This window comes from Dromaius novaehollandiae, chromosome 5 (genome assembly GCF_036370855.1).
Source record: "Dromaius novaehollandiae isolate bDroNov1 chromosome 5, bDroNov1.hap1, whole genome shotgun sequence".
In the NCBI taxonomy this organism is placed as follows: domain Eukaryota; kingdom Metazoa; phylum Chordata; class Aves; order Casuariiformes; family Dromaiidae; genus Dromaius; species Dromaius novaehollandiae.
The window spans coordinates 54,987,843-55,005,032 of NC_088102.1; the positions used below are offsets into that span (position 1 = coordinate 54,987,843).

At 39.2% G+C, this 17,190-nt stretch overlaps 1 protein-coding gene across 3 annotated transcripts in view; it reads left to right on the forward strand.

The window, feature by feature from the left end:
- The first annotated feature begins 2,640 nt into the window (after window positions 1-2,640).
- The window catches only part of LUZP2 (leucine zipper protein 2), a 208,027-nt gene continuing 193,477 nt past the window's right edge, over window positions 2,641-17,190 (forward strand). Inside the window, exon 1 of one of the 3 annotated variants that reach the window (XM_064512863.1) lies at window positions 2,641-3,126. In XM_064512863.1, coding sequence (XP_064368933.1) covers window positions 3,065-3,126 — 62 coding nt within the window. In that variant the 5' untranslated portion in view covers window positions 2,641-3,064. The remainder of the gene's footprint in view (window positions 3,127-17,190) is intronic. The other 2 variants (XM_064512864.1, XM_026121726.2) reach the window with 2 other exon arrangements.

Below are 17,190 nucleotides of genomic sequence, written 5' to 3' on the forward strand. Positions count from 1 at the left end.
GTTGTTTAGTAACAGTTCTGTTGTTTTCTCCTTATTTATATTTATTCCATAGTTATTTGTAAAAGAGCATATGAAATCACCGTATTTCTTCTTGATAAACTAGCAGTAATTATTTAATAAGACTGTGAATAAATCTGAGCCAGGAAAGCAAAACCATTAATTACAGGAGTGAAAATAATATATTAATGAGTTCTGCATGTCTAATGTTTTTGTATAGAATATGTCCACCCAAGGTCTTTCATTATACGTTAATGTTTGATCTTGCTTTCAGCGTACATAACACTAAACAAATAGACTATTCTGTGCAAGTCTAACAATCCATAAACAGTTCCCTCTTTTTTCATATTAATAGATTACTCTTTTCTGAAGATGCACGTCACTACTGTTAACATGCATCATCTTTTTTTTTTTTTTTTTAAAGAGGGGAATAGAAGACTCAATCATGTTCAAATGCTTGTGTTGGATGAAAAAAGATGCCTTTTTATATGTCTTCAAACAAAGAGTTTCCGCACAACCAAATCTGACAATACCAGCATTTGAAAATAAATGCTAGTCTTTAAGTATAATAAGTCTGCCTCTAAAAATGCAGATTTTCTTGTTTGTCCTACCTGCATTTACAGCTGAGCGCTTCTCTCTACAGTAACACAATTTTATCTGTGCATATCTTAAAGTTTAGGGTTGCACTTACGGCAATCCTGAACTAGCCACTGCTGTAGTGCCCTAATGGCCTGGCTGTGCACAGGCCTTGTCCAAGCGGATTGAGAAGCCCATTCCCAAACCCCCACTGGGAGAGGAGGGCTTGCTGTGAACCCTCTGCCCTGAGACCCCGCGGAGCCCCTACGCTGCAGCTGAGGTGCGACGGTCTTCACAGGGTGCTCAGATCAGAGCATGGCTAAAGCAGCAGCGTCGGGAGGCATGAAAGGTTGCGAAGTTCAGCCGGTTCTGATCAGAATGGAGATATTGTGCAAGGAATGCTAATGTGATGTCTGTGTGATATATCGCTATTCTGCGCCGGACCCGCTGAGCCACCTGAGGAGCCGCGCTCTCCTATGCGAGCGTGGTGAAAACCTCGAGAAGAAACCAGGACTTAGTAGTAGAACTCCCTCCCCACCCCTAAAAAATCAGAAAAGTAGTAACAAAATTGAAAAATAATTCCTCAAGTCCTAGAACTCTGAATTTTCTTAAACTTGCTGAGCAAATCAGGCATAATTTGCTCCTCTGCACCAGTGCCTACTTCACTTTTTTGTTTGTTTGTTTTTTATCTGCATGTGTGCCTATAAAGGAAAGATGCAAGAAGTATTAGTTACTGATATGTGGCCAATACCTAGCCTGGAAAGGCTGGCTTTTTATGGATGAGAAAATGACAAGCTGACTGCACTTTTTATGACCTTTTTACTATTCTATCATAAGTATCCATGGTAACATGACTGTTTCTTCCATGCTGGTATGTAGCATCAAAATAACAGTAAATGGTGATTTAAATTAATGTGGCTGAATGGAATTTGCTTCCAGGTGTACTGGGAAAAAAAGCTATAGTAGGGACACAAAGAGGAAGACTCGTAAATGCATTATTTTATTCATTTTTGGCTATGCATACTGCCTTTCTTCTTTTCTCCTTTTTTCTCCCTCTCTCTTACTTTATTATTGAACAAAGTATAATTTAATTTATTATTTCTATTTGTATGCCATCTGAATGCCTTACTGAGGGTCAGGGCTATGTTCAAAGAGGTTCCTGTTCATTGCAAACAGTGAAATCACTGTTTGCTTGGGTGTAATCCAGTACTACTCCCTGAGAAACAGTTGAACGCAATGATACACTGGTTAAGCTATCAAAACTTCTCCTTTATGCATGGGATGTACAATGTAACTTCTGGATTCCTTTCACGTGAAGAGTTATGCATACAGGCAGCTAAAAGCCCCTGTTGTAATGATCATGCCTAATGCATTTGTAGACAAAGGGTTTTTTTGGTTTTTTTTTTTTTTGTATGCATAGAAGGATACCTCTCACAGTAAATGCAGTACTTTCATAGGTTAGAAAGAATATATTATCTTACCTGCACTTGTGTATATTTCTTGCATATCAGGTCATTTCTGGTTTTAATTTCTGACTGAAGTTTAGAAAAAACCAAAACTTCATTCACCATCTGATGAACTTCACTTGTGACTGAGTTAGAGCTGCTTTCAGAATCTGAGCTTGCCCAACAGCACTGTGTTACCTAAATTGAGATTAAGATCTGATAAAATACACACCTGGAAATCAGGAAAAAGAAATCTAACTTGCTCTGAAGGTCTTATGAATTGCTTCTGGTGGTTAAGGGCTTTTAGAGATGACACCAATGTTTCAAAATACCATTTTGGAAGCTATTTCTGTTTTTATCTTCAACTTGACATGGTACTGGGTAGTATGAATATCTAATTGAAACAGTAACTTGTGAATTCCTGCTTTCCCAGATCTTGTGTGTCAGGCTGATTTGCAACTTGACATGTACTTGAAACAAAAATACTAAGATCCTGCCTCTTGGCAGGGCTCCTGACGAGGCAGCTTGCACAGAATCCCTTCAACCAAATAGCATCGCTCTAACTGCAGGATAGCGGTACTAGCTATTTCGGCAGTTTTATGCCTCCCTCGAGGAGGAGCGTGTCCGGTACGCTCTCCTGCGAGCGCAGAGCCAAGGGGCGACCCCGGTGCCGTCCTCCCTCCCCGGGCGCCACTTAAGCGCCTGCTAACAGCAAGCCCGTCAGGACGTCGCTGGAGTCGCGGTGGTGAACGATCGCAGGCAGTCGAGCCGGGCTGTGGGCTCGCAGCGGCGGCTCCGCTGCCTAGTGACATCACTCCCGAAGCGCAGATCCCCCTCTAAGCTGCCTGCACTAGCCTCCGTTGGTCCGTCTGCCTCCCCAGAGCCCCGGACCCCCGCGCGCCGGAGCAGGCGGCTTCCCAGGCTCGGCTCGGGCAAGCGGGAGCCGCTGGGGGGAAGAGACGGAGCGGGAGAGAGACAGAGAGAGGGAGGAAGAGACGGCGTGAGGAGGACAGCGAGAAGCAGAGACACAACACACGAGCCACAGCATGAAATTCATCTCCGCTTGTTACTTGCTGCCTCTTCTCCCTGCGCTAGTCTTTGGCTCTAGGTGAGTACAGAGCTGTTTTGCTTAGAGTTGTCGTGCTTCATCTGCTGTTTATTCTTCTTTTAGATCCAGTGTTCTCAAGGGAAATAATACTGATTTCAGCTTCTACCGTGGTAGTAAGTTTAGGGAGCAGGTATCTCTTCTAGAGCTGATCCTGATCTCCCCCCCCACGCGCACACAGCCAAGAGACAGAGTCTTTTGCTTGGTCCTTCTAGGCTTTCGTTATGGTTTAAAAGAGCTGCTCCTCTCTATGTCAGTATGTTGACCTAGAGCTCATGTGATGAAACAAGACAGTGTACAAGTATAAGCTTTGTATACACAGCAGCAATAGCAGATAATTCTGTTCTGCCTGAAAAAAGCCGAAGAACTGAAACTGAGAACGTGCTAACATTTTCCTTTACAGGGCGCAAAAACCAAACACTTGAACAACCTCGTTTCTGTTCAGGCTTTTATAACTGGATAGAGATCTAGGGCTTACCTTTCCTGCTGTGAAATACAGGTGAGAGATTGCAGTGGTATTTGAATGCCAGAAAACATGTTTAAAAGTTACTGCTGTCCAGAAGCATGGCCCTCTGTGCATATATAATAAATCACCGGGAAAATATGAACAGAATCTGTTGCGGCTTAAAAAGAAAACCTGGTCTGACTATGCAGTGCTCTGATAAGATAATGTGTATTGCACACTCTTCCTCAGAGGTCGTATATTCTCCATGCTGTAGACATAGCATGTTCAGCAGAGATAAAGCTGAAACACTATTGTGTTTCCCTGTTGTTCACAGTTGGAAAGTTAATACTGGGTACAGGGTAGGGGCGTTAGGGTGAAGATATGTTCCAACAGCACTGCTGTCAGTTCAGGCTTTCTAGCTTCCAGTTGCTAATCAGCAAATCAAACCCAATTTTAACCATGATATTTCATTTCTGTGCTGGTAATAGGTACCCTATAAACTCCAAAGTTCCCGAAGCATGTTATCAGAGGAGATATGCAGGTGCATTTTTCAGGGAAACTTGTCCATTCATTATTACTGGTCCCCTGATGTAGAATCCCCATTGCAGACCTTTTTTTTGCAGAGGCACTTCATGTTTTAAGCCTGAATTGTTCACTGAGTTTTAGAAAATAGTAAAGCATAGCAGGAACACCTCTCCCTCTCTCTACATCCTCAAATGTGGGCAAATGATCACTGTAAATATCTGTGAGCGGGAAAAGGCCAGACTGCAGGGAGAAGTCAGGAGTGTCAGAGCACTTCAATTATTTCACTCCTCTGGGTTGTTGTTTTCCTTGGGGTTTGTTTCTTTGCAAAATTTTTGATTTAGAGACTCTGTAGTGCCAGTCGGTATGAATCATTCCAATGCTCTTTGAAATACAAAGCTCAGGAAAACTGTAACGTATTGTGATTCAATAATTATCCTTTTTGATTTAATAAGTAGTCTAAGGAAACATTCGCTAGCAGTGAAGTGTGAAACTTCCTGTCAATTCAGTCTAATAATTTTACATTCATTTACAAGTGATATATTCTCTGTAAAATTATACCAGAGGGGAGGAAATGTCAAGCCAGCCTTTGCAGTTACAAGTTCGCATCTTGCATGGACTTCTACAGATTAAAATGAGGTGAAAAGAAGTGTGGAAAATTACTGAAGTTCTCATATTTCCTTGGGTTTTTTTTTTGTTTTTTTATTTTATTTTTTTTTTAAACATACTGCTTTAACTTTCAGGGCACTACACTGGGACAAGAGATCTGGTGTAAAACTCCAAAAGCAAATGTCTATCATCTTCCTGAGGAAAATATTCCATATACATAAAAATATCAATTGTAGCTCATTCTTAGTGATTTTAAAAGATTTCATACTTCCCCTCCACTTCCAAGAAAAACTGGATGGAGTATGAATAAGTTGAAGGTGGCATGTGAATACTAATTATGAACAGTATGACTCTAAGGAGTGTGTATATTCTCGTAAGGGTATAATATTTTTTTTTTGTGGTGCATGATGATTTACACTCTTAGGTAACCGAAAGATGAAAACAATCAAATTGAGAGAAATTTCAGTTGAAATTTCAGTTAAAATTCCACCCAAGTACAGCATGTGTTGTAAGATGAAGTTTTGCTTTTGATATCAGATTGATCATCCTGTTAAAAAGAAAATTGACACTCTACTGTAGAGCTGATGGTATAAGTCCTGATATGATGGACTATTCTCCTCAGCAGTTGTTTTCAAAAGTCACTTGATTTCAACTGGCTATCTAGAATATTTTTCAGCAGCACATGGTGGAAGTTTAAAAAAAATGATCCAGTGCTATCAATATGCCATCTACCGGAAAGGGATTATGCTTTACTCCTTCAGCCGAAGGCACTTCTGTCTGTGGCAGTTAGTGTTTCTTATAAGCATATGGTTAATGCATCGGCTGGAACCCAAAAAACGTGCGGCTTTGCAGGAGCAGTTGTGTTGGCAAAAAGCAGGTCTATTATGCTGCTATGCGAAATTGCTTAGCTAAGGCAAAGCAGCAGCCACCTCAAGAGGCAGTGAGTTTTCTGTCATGAGTGGGTTTTTTCCTTCCAAAGTACATTCTTGCTAAGTTGCTACAGAAGTGAAGTTATCTCCATTTAATACACTTTTTGGTGCTGAAATCAATGTGCGATGACTGAGGTGGACGGCTACTTTTTCTCCCCGCCTTGTTGTGTAGTGATGTCTCCTTCTTGGCGTCAGACCGTCATTACAGTTTCAGAAGGCCTCAGCAAGTCGTGTTCAAGCCTAACTCTAAACAAATATGAACTGATGAGTTGAACAGTGTTCCCACAGCATGTTGACTTTCCTCCTTATTTTACAGCATTGTTAAAAGCAGGAAGAACAAACAGCTATCACTCTTAAGATTCAGTACTCGTTATTAACTTCTGATTTTCAGTGTTGTATGTAGCTAACAGCTCAGCATGGTCTAAACCCGTGTGCATGAACCAAATGTTCACGAAATTGCACAAAGCCAATATTTTTGAAATGAACTGTCTTTTCTATATGATTTAAACTTGGTTTTTGGGCTTCTTTGAGCATCAGTGGTCACTCCAAATCATATTTCCAGCTGGTCGTAGTACCAGAGAGGTAAGAAACCGGAGCTGCTCATTTGATTAGTTAAATGTTTATTTCAATGGAATGAGGTAAAATTTACTACTCTAAAATCAGTCTCATTTAAAAAAAAAAATTGAGAGCAAGTCTTTGAAGGTGAAATAAACTTGGTACAAACTATCCTGAAGTTTGTGTGTTTCCATGTCCATTTTTATATTCCCTTGGACTTCTTATTTTTGGCAGGTCTGATAAATGTAATGGTTGTGTATGTGGTGCTCTGAAACCCTTCTCCCCCCCCGCCCCCTTTCCCCACTGCACCGAAGAGCTTTTTCAGAAGTGAGTTTCTTTGCCCCAAGTGCTCTGTACGTGCACATAACATATAAGCACAGGGCCTGATCCTGCAGCTGACTGCATGTGTGACCTTGGACTCCTAACCGTTCTGACTGGGAAATACGTATTTATAGAGGGGTGCACCTGCATGAAGTTATTCATTTGGGTCAGTAACTGAGCACTGCAACCCAAATTACCTTGTCTAATGAGACTTGTCTATGTTTAACTAAAAGCACCTCTTTCCAAATATTACTTGAACATTACTATTGAAGGACCAAATACTTAAAATTTTGATTACCAATGATTTTTTTGTCTAAATCCTGACTCCTCATAAGAAGCTTGATATGAAGTGAAGCTTTTCTTTTTCTGTGATAATGGGCTCTTTCCTGTCCACATATACAAAATCTAACAGACTCAATACTTTGAAAAATAAATTGAAAAATATTTTATAGTTGAGAACAGGCCCATAAACCCAACCAGATGCAGCTAAATAACAATAATAATATTACTACTACAGCAACTCATTAAATGGATGTACAAATAACAGGGCTATAAAGGACAGAACTTACATTATTTTAATGGCAGTGAAATGGCCAGTAGTATTTTTTTTTCCTAATAGTACAGTTCACTGGCAAGTATGTTAAATTGCTGTTACAAAGTGATATGTAATTCAATGGCATCAGAAGAAATGCTACCACTGTGTGTCATAGGAGGATAAAAGTGGTGTGTGCATTTCTGGTAGGTGGATGTTGCCTAGTGAAGGTATAGGTTTTGATCTGTTGTGCATCTGTCTTTGGAAGTGATATAAATATCCTGAGCTCCATTTACCTTATAAAACATGAGAAGCTGATTCAAATGATTGCTTTTTCCCTTGGGCATGTTTTCAAGTTCAACTATATTCTTCCTAGCATTTGTTAGCTTTGGTTACTATTTTTTAAGGGATATGAAAATACTAATATCTTTTCCATCCTCTCAAATAAAGCTACTTGAAGTACTCCAAAACTGAGACTCTGGGAAAGCAAAGGTGAATGTCATTGATATTAGTATACTAAGTTAAAAAGTGTTTGAAAAGTTAAGACAGTTCTTGTTTCTAGTTTTTGAACTCTTCCCCATTTTAGAAACACCTTGGCCTACAATTAGATGTCAAAAGTGACTGTTTCTCACCAAGATGACTGGGAAAGTAGAGGAACCCTGGCCCCTTGCTAGATTTTGAGGTGGAAGAACAGGACTTGCTGTGTGCTGACATCCTCGGCTGCAGCCACCCTACTGCTGCGTGCTCCAGCAGGTAGCCAAAGGCCATTCTCCCTTCTGAGATCCCGGGCTGATGCAGCAGTGTCCTTCCTTTCGCCCATGCTTGACGACGAATTCTGCAGCCACAGTTTGATGTAGACAGCTACTCCTTTAGTGGAAAAGAGCGTAGGCTTTTGCTGTAGGATTGGTGAATAACAGACTGTCTTAATATTGTTCTTTCTGAATTCCCCCAGAAATGCAGGGGCATTAACGCTGTCATTTGCCTCCTGCTTAGAATTCCTTCCACGCTTGCTTTTGCCATCTGAGTCTTCTGGGCTGTAAAAGCATTCTGATCTCTATCAAGCTGGAAAATGATGCACGTTTGGGTAATGGTTTGTAAGGACCTCTGTTTGAGGTACAGTCACTTCCTTCTGCTGGAAGTTTGAGCTCCAGTGGTATAACGAAGGCAGGTGCGGGCAGCAGAGACGACACCTGCTCCTCCTTCTCCCCCCACGGAGGCCCTCAGCCTCGGGGGCAGGCGCTGGGACTACGGGACTGGCAATGACAAAGCTGAGCCCCTTCTCTTTGCACCAGGGCCATTGGCAACCGTACCGCCTCCGAGTGCTAATCCACGTCTGACCCGCAAACTGCAGTGCGGTGCAGAGAGCTTGCAGGGTAGCTTTTAAGCGAGCTGGCTTGGGTACCTCTGCCTTTCAAAAGAAAAGTAAACCAGAACCTCCTGCAGGCAGATTGTTTTAGGCATCAGAATGAGGTTGCATAAAGCTAGTTTGGGAATCTCTATACTGTGTTGCAGTTTTGTTTTGTTTTTTTAATGTATATACATAAACAGATATAAAAGATACATATTAAAATACTCTTTTGTGTCTGTGTGTGTATATATATGTATATATATAAAACATGTATAGCATATGGTTAATGCTAGCCTTATTATGTAACAGATTTGCTTTTCCATGTTTGCAGTCCTTCTTTTGCACTGGAAGGACCACACATTTATTTTACCTTTTTGTCTTCCACTTGGGGAGCAGGGGGAGGAAAAAAATATTTGCCAAAGTTTTAAATTCTGGTGTTTTTTTCCCCTCTGATGATGATGAGGCTAGTTTCCAGTTAAGAATGACAACCATGGAAATGGTATGTTTTAAATGCTTTATCCCAGAAAAGAAAGTAAGGTAGCAAAGTGTTCCTCAAGCTTGACAGTCTAAATTAGAAATATGGTAAGTTTTTCTCAGTTTGGTGAGAAATACTACAAATTAGATTGTTATGTGATATTTTGTCACTTATGTTTCTGGTCGCTGGAATCTGAAAGGAGAAAGAAAAAACAAAAGTGAAGGAGGGGAAGAAAGGACGCGGCTATAAACATTTTTAACCTTCAAGAAAAAGACTAATTTTTAGATTTGATCCAATTTACAGTTAAATTTTTCTTGAAGTTCTGCACAGTCTCAAGTAAATCTTGAAGCTCTCTAGAATTCCCTCTTAAAAATGTAGCCGAGCAGTTGGACTTCTGCTTATTATGCTAGGTATAATGCATTTCTGCCCAGGAGAATTAAAATGGAATTACTTTTGGCTTTTTTGATGTATTCTTTGTGATCAAAGAACTTCTAGATGATATCTAATGCAGACGCTTTCCTGTTTCTTTCTCATTTATTAATTTATTATTAGGACTGACTGTAAGGATATCTTAAATTAAATTTGTATTCCCTCTTTCTGTGAGATTGTGGGTTTGATATCACTTCTATATATTTAGCAGAAACCAGTTCTCAGATAGTAATGTTTATGATGTATCACTCTGCAGACACAAATTGCATTTATGCAACTTGTCAAGAATTGTGTGTCGTCTTCTTGCCTAGTTTTGCACAATGGGTGTGCCAGCTGTCTTATAAGGGTCAGTACTGCAAATATTCTCTGCATGAAAGACAAATAGTATGTTTGTGAGAATATTTCATACCATCCCTCAATCTTAATCTCGTTTTAAGGTTTCAGATGTATATTTGCTACCTCAAACATATGAGTGGCAAATGCCTTTTTGAGATGCTAAATAAATCTGATGTTGCATCAAATATCAGTGCTTACGCATGCTACTTCAATTTTTTTCTTCCTTTCCTTTGTGCTATTACTTACCCATCTTTCCCCTTATCTAATATCACTGCCATGTTTATTAATCTTTACATTTACCGCATGTCATCTTAGTAATGCTTTAAGTGTTTCCTCTGAAATCTGCTCCTGGATTTTTTGAAACAAACAATATTTTTGCGAATCATAAGAGAAAAATAAATATATAATTTTGCTAAGCTGCAGAAATAGGCATGTGGAATTTCTCAATACCTTACTCGCCAGTATTGACTGGTAGCTTCTATGCACAGGGGGAGTGCAGTGAAATGTCAAATTTCTGTCATGTTTTGTCTCCACTCTGTTTTAGGAAGATTATGCTGTTATGCTGTTAGTTGGTGTATTTTACCCAAGTTAATACTTCCAGCCATTTACCTACTCTTATCGTAACTTATGAATGTTCGCATTGTGTCAATTTACGTTTTTAACTGTGTTGGAGGGTATAGAGTAGGAAAGTGGAAGCAGATTAAACTACTGATTTCCCCACTGCCAGACAAATCGCCGCGTTTAGAGAACGGCGTGCGTATTTGCAGAATCCCCTCCGGTTGCAGACCTGGTGTCTTTCCCTTTGCTTGCAGATCCGGCTGCAGCAAATCACTCTTTTACCTTTTTCATATGAAATCCTCCCAGGCCACCACGCTTTTACCAAATGATGTGTGTTATCGTTGGCTTCAATGCTAATATCTTCTCACCTAGAGAGCATCAAAGTACCTTCAATTAAAAGTTAGGCAAAGTTTACGTAGGGGTACAGTCTCCATAATCTCACTGTGTTATAACACTTTATCATCGTTTCAGTAACCATTTGGGCTTTTTATAAAACTTGGTTTGGTGGTGGAAGCGGGAGGCAGGGGGACATTATTTAGCATCATAGCTGATAAACAAAACGTGGTTGTTTCCTTAGCAGTAAGTGGTATGTGCTAAGCAACATGGTAGTTGGATTCACAATACTTGTTGCTGCATTTCAGGTGTTTCTGTGACTCTGTTGATGTGAGTGATGCGGTGACAGAAGTGGGTGACGTGACTGTGTTGCAGGGTTGGTTGGTGAGCCAGAGCACCTAGAGTGCTGTTAGCCACAGCAATACACTGTGGACACCATAGGCTTGTCTTTTGATGATACTTTTTTTTCCCCTCCATCCTCACTGTGTTTGAATGATTTTGCTGTCGTGTTTGTTGCAGACTAGCCTGTGGCAGCAAGCAAGAGGGGGAAAAGTGAGATTTTACTGAAATGTAGATGAGAAAAGAAAAAAAATGTGTGAAAAATTGAATTGACAAGACTCTGAAAAGCAGATGTGCTCTGCATGGCATTAGATTGGCTGTTGAGGTGGCTTGTTCCTCCTGATGCAGCACAGTGAAATGTGTGCTCAATGTGCAAAGAGAAAACGTCTCTCTTGAAAATGGAGAAATGAAATCAGTTTTGCTAGCGCTTCACTGCACGGTTTGTTGTAAGGAAATATTGTCAGGCGAGGGTGCAGTTCTGCCAGGGTGCAAGCCAAACAGCTGGGCTTGGAAGCGGCCTGCACCTTGGAGCTGCTTTGCTGAAATTGATCGGTTCGTGATGATTTCTCTCATTTTTGGTGCCAAAATAACCAATATAACCACTGCATTCTTGCTATGTGTTAGTGGCTGGCCGAGTCCACTGGCTTTGGTGCAGGTCCGCCCATCGCCTCTGTGGAGAACCCACGAGCTCCTGGCACGTCCTCCCCTGAAATAGGCACGGGGGTGGGGTTTGGTTCTGGTGTCTTTCAGCCCATGTGTATCAACGGAGGCAAAATTTGCCAAGGGACCAGCCATTTCAGGAAGGCTCAGTACCTATAATCGGCAGTGAATTTGCTTTAAGTGCACCGAATGCGTTTGACTTGATCCTTTGTGCATGCCCAAAGCAGACCAACGGCCTGTTGGCTGCGCTGAGCTTGTGAAAATCTGAACTTCAGTGAGAGCTGCATGCTTTGAAATGAGACCTCTGTTTAGCTGCTGTGTTTATGGCAGATACTAAATGTCCTGACTGTGAGAAACCCAGCCTGAAGTCTTTTGGAAAAAGCAGCCTTACAGCTTTCTTTGTTTTGCCCCGAGTTGAGGAATAAGGTTATTTGGCTTAATGCAAATGGTAGGGCTGGTGAAATGAAACTGTAACCATGGTGCCCAGACAGTAAGCGGGGTGTTCAGAGCCCACTCTGACGCTTCTTCTTTATATTTTCTTTTTATTAAGTGTCTCTGAGTTAGCAATCAGCACTGCCTTTGCTATTAAATTCAGTGAAAAATCAGTCTCAAATACTGTTTTCTCTGAAATCTCTTCATTCATACATGAATGATGTATGAAAAAATATACTCCTCTCAAGTGCATAGATGGTGAACAGAGACTGCTCTGCAGTTGCTATGTTATTTACTTGGAAAACATCTATCTACTGTTCAGTATACACAGATGTGCTGTATTTGGCTCAGAAAAGCTTATGGAAGCAGGCATTTAATTTAATATTTTTCTTTAACTCATACTTTTCTGTGTCCAAGTTTGAAATATTCTAGTTTCTTCCCTAATTTCTACTCAGCTGGAGCTCTTTCAGCTCAAAGGGAAGGGTGTTATCAGCTCCTGGAAGCAGGAAGAAATGCAAGTTTTTCTGAGTGCATTTGAAGAATTTATTAATATTTCTCTAAAGCAGATTTTACTATTCATTTTTTACATAAACTTGATTCTAACTTTTTTAATGTGATAGAATGTGGTATTGCCTGTTTAATAGGTACCTAGACTGACAATGAAAATGTACATAGTTTCTGAAAGAGCTGGTAAGAAATACAGGAAACATATACAAGAACTAAAAGCATTTAAGGAATATAGGATTCTTTTGTCCAAGATAAATCCCACAGCCCTGGCTTATAAAATGTAATGTGAAATGCTTAACCCGTTCGCCTCAAGTAGGTGATGTGCAGAAGCTGATAATACAGGCAGGATTAAATACTCTATCTTCAATACATTCACTCTCCTCCTCTACTAGAGGGACATTGTATTTTTCCTTAGGTTCTTAAACTTGATTATGTCGTATTTGGTAATGATACTTAATGGAAAACCTTTTCCAGTAATATTTAGTTATTACAGGAACTTGCAGTTTTTGTCAGCGCGGGACGCGTGGGACAATGTGCTGCTTACAAGAGCAGTCGCTACCAGCGGAAGGTGGAAAGACGATGGAGGAAAAAATACGAAATAATTTCATCTGCCCTAAATCTTTCCAGATCCTATGGAATGAAATGGCGCTTAAAGTAGCTTCTCGAGCTATTCCTGTAGAAGACTTTTCAGAGAAATACCAAGTTTTTGACCTTGTGAATATTTGCAAGGACCCATCTGAAGTAATAGATGTGCAGCTTTCAGCAATTGAATTACTGCAAAAACTGGAGGGGGGAAGAAACATACTGAAACAATCCCCCAGCCACTGGACTTGTGGGCAATAGCTGTCAGGAGCTTTCACTAAACAAATTTAGAAGCGAGAAATTGCCACCACCATTCTGAGCCAAATAGGCTGAGATACAATATTAGGAGAAAAAAAAGTGGGGGGGAGGAGAATGGAGGAGTGCACTAGAAAAGGTGGTGTCTGTATTTATTAACTGTTTTTTTGGAAGCTGTTAGAAGTAGGTAGTTGAAAAAGGACATCAAGTGATGAATGAATAAGTTGGAGCACTGAGACTATCTTGGAGATCCTGTGTTTACCTGTACCTTTCCAGAACCTACCTTCATCTAGGTGTTTTCGTCATGCAGAGATGAGAAAAAGTCCTGTGTGTGTAAGATGTGTAGAAGATCCAAGACTTGGAGAAAACTTTGGGGTGGGATGGGAGAGAGACTACTTCTGCTCTTCTTGTTACTGCTGATGACTGAATTTTGGTATTGGCATAGAATTTCAAATTCTTTAAAATAGTAAAAAAATGAAATAAAGAGTAATTAAAAAAAACCACTGTGATTTAAGTCTCCTAATCAGGAAGCAGTAAACAGCTAGCACTTTTACATGAACTCTAGGGCAATAGAACAGATTGTTTTGCTTTGGATACTCATGCCACATATACTTTTTAAACTGTACATCTAATACCAACTTACTGGCAAATCTTTCACTGTTTTACAGATTGTGTGTTTGTATATAAACATCTTTTTTACTTGTCATTACACACCACACACTAAAAGGATGGAGACGATTCTCACCTGCTTCTTGTTAATTTAATGAAAGAAAAAGTAGCAGTAGGAAAGTCCCCTTCTCCAGAGTAGATGCCAAAGCTTCATCACAGGTACTGGCAAAAGAGCTTAAAGATTGTAAAATCTGAAAAAATTGATCAGTATGATTTTTGAAATTAAAATATCTTTTTTCACTCAAGGGAAAACCTATAAATATGTGTCTAATGAATGTGCACGTGTGTAAAGGATTTCCGCTTGCAGACATATAATGAAGTACTAAAAATCAATTTTTAGGTTTGTCTTTTCTCAGTGGTTTGGATAGATATGTATGCTGCTGCCTGCAGAGAGTTAAATGCTTCAAAACAGTTGTATATTTTTCTTATAATCTAAGACATCAAATTTTGATGTGTCTTTTACATATAAAAGACATAAAATGATTTCTACAGCTAATACTGGGGTTTAATTTTTGATTTCCTGCCACTTCTTTCAAATGCAAGAAATTATGTGATATTAGAGACAAGCATGGTTTCAGGCAAGTACATTCATCTTGAATTATTCTGCTAGCTTCCAGTCTTTTCAGTTGAGCAGTCTCACACCTCTGTTAAAACCATAAATATAATATTCCATTGAAATACAGGGAGTCTACAGGAAATTATGTTGGTAATGCCACTAGTTGCCACCGTAACTATGGCACAGGGCTAGCAATATTGAGAAAATAGTATGAGAAACTACGGTTGTTTTTCTGTTCTTGCTCTGGTAATCCCCTGTTGCCAGTGGCACTGACACATCCTGAGGGTGTTCCCCACCGCTCCCCTGTTGGGTGTGAAGCAGTGGCTGCTTTCTCATGCTCTCAACTGGCCCTGGATCGTTTGCAAAGTTTGTATGCCAGTTAGCAGTCTCTATCTACTACAGAGAAAGATCTGAGTCTTTTGAGGCCTCAAGTTCCTTTTATGCACTGACTGCATTTCATATAACCTTAAATGCATGCTAAACATGTTAGTTCCAGGTTTACAAACTTCAGCATATTCAGAAGTGCTTTTCAAGTATCTTCAGACCAATGGGTGAGATGAGGAGAATCCTGCATCTTTCTTAGAGTAATAATAAAAGAAATAAACTGAGGTGAAAGGTTAATAAAAAAAAAAAAAAATCCTGCTTACACTGTTACAGGAAGCCAGGCAGCCAAATTTCTCTGCTTTGGTCATAAATGAAAAAGACGGTCCTCATTCTTAAATACATGCAAAGATGGCAGGGCGTTGAAAAGGTGACCAATGAGTGACTGTAGGTATGGACCTGTATAAATGGGAAGGCAACAGTATTGCGGGGATAAAACATTTCTGCTATTAATACAATTTAAGTTAATTCTTTATTCTCCTTTGGACAGATCTCAGTTGATGCAAATTGGTATCTCTACATTTAATCAATATTAATTTTTATTTTCTGTGCTGCTGTTATACTGTAATAATGCTATTATTTTAAAAATGTTAGCAACAATAATGACCTCTATAACATGATTAATGTGACTTGCAATGGCTAATGATTTAACATTGTCTTTGAATGGATAAGGGAATGATTGTGTTCCCCTTTCCATATGTTAGCCTTTTGACCCATGTTACAGTAAGCTGTCCTTTTTTAAAGAAAAAGAATGAAGTAATGGAAGCTTTCAGTCAATGATTAAGAGATATAGCTACAGAAATCACTGGGATTAGAAGATATTGATCTATAGACTTGCATCAAGCAATAGTGGTACTTACTTCTGCAAGATAGGTAACTGGAACCAAGAACAGCACTCATTCTTTTACCATCATTATTGTTCCTTGCAGCATCATTTTCTTTTGAGATAATTCTAAATTAAGTGGTCTGTGTTATGTTTTAAATGTGTATTTGCGTGGAGGAGAAAGGTGGGAATTTGTCTTTTTTCTTTTTTCCTTTCTTTTCATTTTTACTCACTTTTCTATAAAACCTCTTTGAGATTTACAGTATAAATCCTAACTAAACGAAAAATGTTGGATTAAATCCTATCCTTCTAAAAGTCTTTTTCTGTTTTTGTTTTTGACATTAGTATCACCACATTTTCATTTGATTGGGGTTCTCAGCTTGACACTGGGATCCAAGGATCAGTCTTGATATGCTCATATATATACTCATATTTGCTATACTCATATACACTTAAAATACTCATACTAAAGATCTAGATTTCCTTTACAACTTTGAGGTGTCAGAAAAAAAGAATGTTATAAAAACAAATCAGTTGTTGATTTTGGTATGATTCTAGATAAACTCAACTGAAATCCTGCCAGATTAAATCTATATAGTGAAGAACAGTATGTGCTGCTACAACCTGGGATATGTATAACAAATGCAAGATATTTGTGGAGATTGACTTGTCTACCAGGTTTGGAACAGGAATAATAGAGAAAAATAGTTCTTTCAGGATTAGAATATGTGTGAATATATTTATCCATATTGAGCATTGAAATGCAATGTTATTAATTTCTTTAAAAGAAAGTAATTCTTAAATGGATATTATTGTGTCGGAGTTGTGTTCTGAAAGTTTCATCAGTTAATGTTTTTCAGTGACTGTTATCTACCCGTACAACTTCTCAGCAGAGCTGCATACAGGAACTAACTACAGTATCTTAATACCAGAGAGGAGAACTCTTACTTTTCTGAGTGAAGAATCATGTGTTCAGATGAATGTGCTGCTTTGCAATAGATCTCTAATAGTAATTTTTGGAAATTTTAAAAAGGATCTGCCTCCCCCTTAATCTTTTTGTTTGGTTATTGATTTCTTAGACACTTCCACACTTGGGGCAGTGTTCACAAAACAGCTGTGTTCACAATTATAGAGCTGTTCCCATGTGATACTTCAATGAAATCAATATCGGAGCAAATAAACTTTCAGTTTTAAGTGAATCCATTTATAGACTCTCACACTGCACCAGTCCTTTGCCCATTTCTGGTTTGAATTACTATTTTTGTGCTAATAAGTGAAGGATTCCTTTTATATTGAGAATCCATTTAGAGCAGAGTTACAGTAGCTATTTAATAGCGTTTGTTAGGTTGAGTTTGAAATGTTGATTTTTAAAATACTAAAGGAACAAACTGAATAACTTTCTCCGCTATAAGAAGTAGCAACAGATTTGTAGGTACATCTATCCCAGTGAGGAAGGACCATGGACTACTAA